The 6711-nt window shown below is 48.8% G+C and overlaps 1 protein-coding gene across 1 annotated transcript; it reads right to left on the bottom strand.

Annotated features, from left to right (window-relative positions):
- Window positions 1-362: 362 nt before the first annotated feature.
- On the bottom strand, window positions 363-5719 carry LOC136527856 (auxin response factor 22-like). The gene is made up of 4 exons (XM_066520742.1): window positions 5403-5719; window positions 4147-5288; window positions 849-1732; window positions 363-733 (listed from the first exon to the last, which is right to left on the bottom strand). The coding sequence occupies exons 2-4, from the start codon at window positions 5218-5220 to the stop codon at window positions 637-639; spliced, it is 2055 nt and encodes a 684-aa protein (XP_066376839.1). The 5' UTR covers window positions 5221-5288; window positions 5403-5719; the 3' UTR covers window positions 363-636.
- Window positions 5720-6711: the final 992 nt, after the last annotated feature.

The following is a 6711-nucleotide window of genomic DNA, read 5'->3' as shown; positions in this document are numbered from 1 at the left end:
AGCAATAAGGGACTCCACTACTGCACTTCCATGTTCCATCCCGTGTAAAACACGTGATGACGTGAAGGATCCAGTCCTTTAAACGACAAGCGCATGGCATAATGCACCGGAGCATCCTCTGCGATCTGCATGTGTGCTTCACAATCCAGGTCAGCTCCTTAACAAATATTTTTACTCATGTACTGTTTCCATGTCTGGTGATTCTCAGATAACCAACCACAGGTATGGTGATTTTCAAGCTGATGAAATGAACATATAACAACCATAAGTTTAACATATACAGAGGTAAGTGCTGTCAAACTGCAGCAGCAGATACAAGCATTTTAACTAAATCGACAATGACAACTGGATTGCCATGGCACTGGCATTCCTTAACACAACTCGAACTTTATTCCAAGCTAATTCGTCAAAGAGGTTATTTATCAACTTCGACCAAGCACAACACAACAAATCACGACAGAGTTCTAACGACCAAGTCACGACAGATGAAAATCCGTACACCAAGGTTTTCCACAAGACCAGACAAACATCGCGATTCTGCTTCACGGCAGACAAACACAAATGCAAACACAGCAGTTCGCTCTAAGCTCAGTCTTCCCACAAGCTTCAGATTGCCTTACTGAACCAGTCATGCAATCAAGCCCGCTCCACCATGTATTCGATGAGAGGTTTCTGCAGTCTCCCCTCAGTGCTCTCTATTATGGTGAGCCTCCGTGCTACTTTCATGAAGTCACTGTCACACACACACACACACACAATATAGTTAAAATGTACTAGTATATAGTAGACACTGATTATATACAAGGTCAATAAACGCTGATGAGTGATGACATTAAGGAAACACTCACCTGAATGGCTCTTCACCAGTATGCTTGACAGCACCAGCAGCATCACGGTAACAAAGGTGGCTCATTATTTCTGCCTTCTCAATTCCAAACATGTCAGCTAACTGACCGTACAGCTCTTCGTATGAACCAAAGACAGATAAGTCAATGGTGCGACCAACATCCTCTGATTCCATAAATACCTTGCAGTGCCCGGCTTCTAACCCAAGTTCAGAAGCCTCGCGACCTAGGGATGAGAAACCGATGCAAATCGATGAACCAGAACCATCAGATACATTTCCTGTCTTCTGAACATTGCCATCAGAAGAACTGTTTCCAGTAACCTCAGGGGAGAATGTTTCCCTTGATCCTCTAGAATTCATCTGATGCTCAGTAAGGATCGGCTTTCCAAAGAGCATTATATGGGGTTTCTTTCTGTCATCAGATTTCTCTGTGGCCTGTGGTGTGCCAATTGTCAACAAGCAAGAGACACTCTCATTGACTGGTGCACTGCTGATCACAAAACCCTTGGATATATGGGATGGCGGAGTGATAGCATCAAGCCGGTTAAAACCGCCACCTTGGAACAAACCGAGGTGCAGCTTGCTAAGCTGGTGGTCTGTTAGGGGTAAACCAAATTGAGCATGCCTGGCTCCCTGTATGCCTGCAGGAGCAATGTCCGAGAAACAGCGAAGAGGGCTGTTGCTTGGACCAAGTGGGTTGCCGTGGAAAATTGGATTCAACAGCTGACCATCAAATGGAAAGTCTGGATGTTGGGGCACCCGCAACTTCTTTCTAGGTGGAGAAAATGGTCCCAGGTGAATTGGTGGAATGCTTGATACAATCTCCACAAGCCATGGATTGACACATTTCACATTCTGCAGCAAATCTGGTTCATCCCATGTCACCTGCAATAAATTTGCAACTATGTGAAAAAAGAGACAGTGCACACAATTAGAATATGCTGGTGCTGGCAGAGCTAATAAGGACAAAGGAAGCATAATCTAACAATAAAATGTGTACCAATTGCACAAGTAAATTCTTTGTGTTCAAAGTAAATTCTTTCTACATCTGCTATAATTAATAACATCAGACAATATAAGCAGGCGAGCTTCAAATGTCTCACTTAACAATGCTAGTAAGACACCTACATTTGTATTCCTACATTGCCTGTCAAGCCATGTACCAAGACAATTCCAAGAAAACAAAAACATGCAAGGGTAAGGACAGATGAGCAACCAACAGGTAGCGTATTAAAGTTAAACTAATGCTAGATCAATATTATGCTTGTGCCTCAATCTCTTTCTCAAGGTACTGTCGTACGGATGTACAATGCCATGCTGCAATTAAATATCAGCTAGCAATCTTATAAAGGCATTGATCATATAGGCAAATGTAAGGTACTGTCATTAACTTGGAAAAAAAGGACCAATTGATTCAGGAGTCCAGGACTGAGAAACCTATATATAAATGGATGTTTGTTGGAAATATGTGAATGTTAATGAGTTCACTCCCCACATTTCAATTTCAGCTAGACACACATATAAAGCAGATCAAGTTTCCTAATGTTTCCTGATGCTTACCAGCTTCCAAATTGTGCAGAAACAGACACAAAAAGCAACGTAGCTATGATGATAGGATACATGGAGATGAGAAACAATGCTGTAGAAGATGACAACACTGATCTCAGTGACCACTAACCAGAAGAGACTGACGAAACATACTAACAATCTGAAAACTATACATTCCAGAAGAGAAAGTAACTGAATCAAACAGATGGTATATTTGCCCAAGAGTTAAATGCACGGTAGGTTCATTAACTTTTGGTCGTGTATCATCTAGGTCCATCAACTTTCAAACTACATTTTTTGGTCCATTAACTTTTGGTGGTGCGTCATCCAGGTCCATCAACTTTCAAACTGTATTTTTTGGTCCATTAACTTTTGGTGATGTGTCATCCAAGTCCATCAACTTTTAAATTATATTTTTAGGTCTCTAAACTTTTTAACTGGTTCACCGTAGGTCTATACCCCTTTGTTTAGCGAATAGATCTGACATGGCACGCCAAAAAAGCAGTCGTACAGGACAAGATCACCATCCGAAAATAATCTTCAATACGAAGAACCTGATGGGATCACCATCTAGGGTTTCTCGAGCCGCGGCTCGACGGGGAATAAACTCCACAATAAAATCCAATCTAATCTACCTGGTACAAGGCCGAAGGCCACAGGTACAGGCACGCAGGCCACCTGACCCAAACAAAACTCGGACTCCACCAGCCCAACTAGGACCGATTGACCCTGAGTCCCTGATTCGGCTAACATGCACGACACGTCCAAACGCAGCCACCAATTTGACTCACATAGGCACTAAAAGCTAGATGCTAGATAAAAGATCGTGTGTCACAACTGGATAGGAAACTAATGCATGGAAATAATAAAATACTACGGCAAGGATGCTAATCACGTTGGGAAAATTCCATTGATGATCTCCACCTCTTTAGAATTAGTACTGATGTATTTTGTTGGCTTCATTTTCTCCTCCTTTCCACGCAATAAAATATCTTTGATGACAGTCCAACAGTTGTAAATTTCTCCATGTCCACAATATATTTGTCCTTAAAAATAATAGTCCCAAATTTAAGACCAGAGGATATTAACGAATTACCGGCTGCTACATTTGAATTATTGCTAGATAAGTATCCATGAACATCTTAAGGAGCAATGGACTCATCACCTACTCCACGGTGGCTGATTATTTGGCGTGCCATGTCCGATCTATTCGCTAAACGAAGGGGTATGGACCTACGGTGAACCAGTTAAAAAGTTTAGGAACCCAAAAATACAATTTGAAAGTTGACGGACCTGGATGATACACCACCAAAAGTTAATGGACCCAAAAATACAGTTTGAAAGTTGATGGAGCTAGATGACACACCACCAAAAGTTAATGGATCTACGATACATTTAACTCTTTGCCCAATAATTCCTCAGATGCTCAATTTCATAATTGAATTTTTGTGTAGAAGGCTTCCAGATGCTTCATGTGGGCTACAAACGGTTGAGCACCATGCACTGTGTGCTGGTCATCTTTCTAGTGTGAACCAGAGCACCTCAAGCAAACATCATGTTTAAGCAATTTATGCATATTCCTAACATTGAACCAATAGTTCCATAAGAGCAGTTAATTTCACAGGGCATGAAACATTCATAGTCTCATAGATACCAGAACCACAGCACTATTAACCCCAAACAGGAAGCAAGTTAAAAATAGCATGCATCAGTTCATAATGCAGTATGGGAGACATGGGATCAAGCAAAACCTGAAGAAGCCTCCACGGTGAATTTGGCCATCTGATTGGGTCAGCAACCTGAGCAGAAGCTATCGTCCCCATAAACCAGCTGATCCTTGATGAATCCTCTGTCTCAAATGCCATCTTGAACCTCATCCCTGGGCACCACTGGTTCCTCATCGCGTTCTGCACCGATGCAGCCTTGACAACAAACTCCGGTGTGCTAGCTCTCGGGTAGTACACCACCTCAAATGGTTGGCCGCTCGCCGCTAGGCTTGCGGCCTCAACAACATCCGTGATCTTCACCTTCCCCCTGCCTCTCATGTACCCACCAGGACCCTTCATCATCTTACCCTCCTCAGCCTTCAAGAAGGCCGACAGGGCCCCATACCCCGGGGCGTTCCACCCAGACATGCACTCCATGCCACCACAGGACACCCGCTTGGCACGGCGTATCCCGACGCACAGCTCGCCATGCTCGGTGCGCAGGAAGACGATGGAGTCCCCGGCGACGAGCTTCTTCTGGTTGACGAAGGTGCTCCATCCCGTGGTGAGCAAATGCCGGCGCGGCGTGCCTCGGTAAATGTGGCGGAACTTCCAGACCTCCCCGTGCACGTCCTTGGCGAGCACCGTCTGCACGGGCGGGTCGGCCCGGTAGTCGAGCTTGGGGAAGATGGTCTCGGCGCAGTAGCGCGGCACGGAGAAGCCGCCGCCGTTGTTGGCGTCGGACTGCGTGAGCGTCTTGGCGAAGGAGGACAGCTTCTCCCGGGCGTCCGCGGGGTCGCCGGCGAGGCCGAACTCGTCGGGCTCTCGGAACTCCACCTCGCCGGGCGCGAGCGGCACCAGGCGGATCTTGGCGAAGACCTCGTCGGTCTCCGGATCGGCCAGGAAGCGCACCCCGGTGACGCTGCAGAGCACGAGCGGCGGGAGCGGTCGCGCCCCGGCGGCGAGGTCGGCGGCCCCGCCGGCGTGCGCGTGCTCCGCGTGGCCCTGCGGGAAGTAGTAGACACGGGAGCGCACGGGGGGCATCTGCACCATGCCGCCGGCGCACGCGTGCCACAGCTGCGGGTCAAGGCACCTCTGCTCCTCGCGCGCCTCCTTCATGGCCTCCTCCTCCTCCTCGTCGTCTTCCTCCACCGCTACCAAATGCGATCACTGTCCAGCAGAGCAACCTGCCACGTCCCCCGTTATTCACACGAACCCAAGTACCAAACCACCCCCACGCAACCCACGAAACGAAAAAGCAAGCAATTGGAAGAACGGAACGGCGACAGCAGAAGCGATACCTCCTCCACGAACGCCCAAGGGTTCCAACTGGCAGATCATGGGGGCGCCGGGACCGCTACTCCGGAAGAAGAGACGTTGGCACCGGGCAAAGCGGACGAGAAATCTACATCAGGGCCGGCATCGGCCCGGGCAACGGCTCTGTCCGAGGACACCTCCCCTCCCCCAAGCTTTGCTTCGGTTGCCCGAGCCCCAGGAGAAGACGAAATCTCGACGGCGGCGAGGTGGGGAGCGAGAGAGAGGCCGACGGTGGTGGTGGCGCGCGCGCTGCTACAGCGGCACACACACAAACAGTGGGTTGGAATTATGGCGAGGGAGGTGGCCTCGCACGCCTCTCTCTCTCATGAGTGCCGCTCGCCCCGCAGCCCAGTGGAAGCGCGGCCCCACCGGATCCGCCGCGCCCGCACGAACAGCCAACAGCACACGAGACAGAACGATGCCTACTCCCACCATCGAGAGGGCATGACGCGCGGGCCCCCCTGCCGGTGAGGCGGATTTTCTGCTGTCGGTGGGGTGCGGCCTGGCAACGCGCGGTGGTACCGTGGTAGTGATGACTCCGTTCCGTTTTTGCCGGTCGTGTCGTCTGAAATCTCGAGATGGTCGGTCATCCACTGCCAGTCCAACAGCCTCCTGGTTTATCTCAACTGACCCACAGATTATTCGTAATAGTAACGTTTGTTTTTTTATTAACAATTATATTATATATGAGAAGATTAGATGAGCTACTGGAAATAACGTTTTATTTTACGGCCAGATGGGGACGGCCAGTGCATGATGCCAAAGTTGCTGCGACGGGACTCCAGCTAGACTGATCACTGACGAAGAGCAAAACGCTGCTCGCCCTTGTGTAGAAAGCTCACGCATTTGTGGTCTCCTGAACAAGCAACCCATCATGACTGGAAATGGACCGGATCATCATGTGGAATGTCCACTCGATCTCCGACTCCTCGGAGGCAGAAGCATGCATCATGAACCGACGCCCCGATCTTCAGCGTACGGCACGCCATTTCCAGCGCAGGAACTGAATCATGAGATGTTCTGGGCCAGGGCGGTCTGGCTCACATCTGTAAGCGCGGCACACGGTTGCATGCGGATTGCGGCGATTGAATTCGAGGGGTGGAAGTGGAACCGTACGTGCGAGTGTGTGCAAGTGTTATCCTGTTTTTTTTTTTTTTGAATCGCAAGTGTTATCCTGTTAGGTGGTGGCTAGCGAGGCTTCTGTTGTGCTTTTGAACAACGACGCAATGCAGTGCAGAAAGACAGCCAGCACAGTGACAACTGACAAATGGCACCGCAGGCGGAGGTCCAGCA

The sequence above is a fragment of the Miscanthus floridulus genome, chromosome 1 (assembly GCF_019320115.1).
Source record: "Miscanthus floridulus cultivar M001 chromosome 1, ASM1932011v1, whole genome shotgun sequence".
In the NCBI taxonomy this organism is placed as follows: Eukaryota; Viridiplantae; Streptophyta; class Magnoliopsida; order Poales; family Poaceae; genus Miscanthus; species Miscanthus floridulus.
Note: the sequence above shows the minus strand (reverse complement) of the source record. Positions and strands in the feature narration are given on the sequence as shown.

What these genes read in the sequence shown, in the direction of transcription:
- LOC136527856 (XM_066520742.1), bottom strand. Translation starts at nt 5,220, where the DNA reads ATGAAGGAGGCGCGCGAGGAGCAGAGGTGCCTTGACCCGCAGCTGTGG. An exon ending in CACCGTGGAGGCTTCTTCAG is followed by an intron (nt 1,733 to 4,146) that starts GTTTTGCTTGAT and finishes AATTTATTGCAG; the next exon opens with GTGACATGGGATGAACCAGA. An exon ending in ACTGGTGAAGAGCCATTCAG is followed by an intron (nt 734 to 848) that starts GTGAGTGTTTCC and finishes TGTGTGTGACAG; the next exon opens with TGACTTCATGAAAGTAGCAC.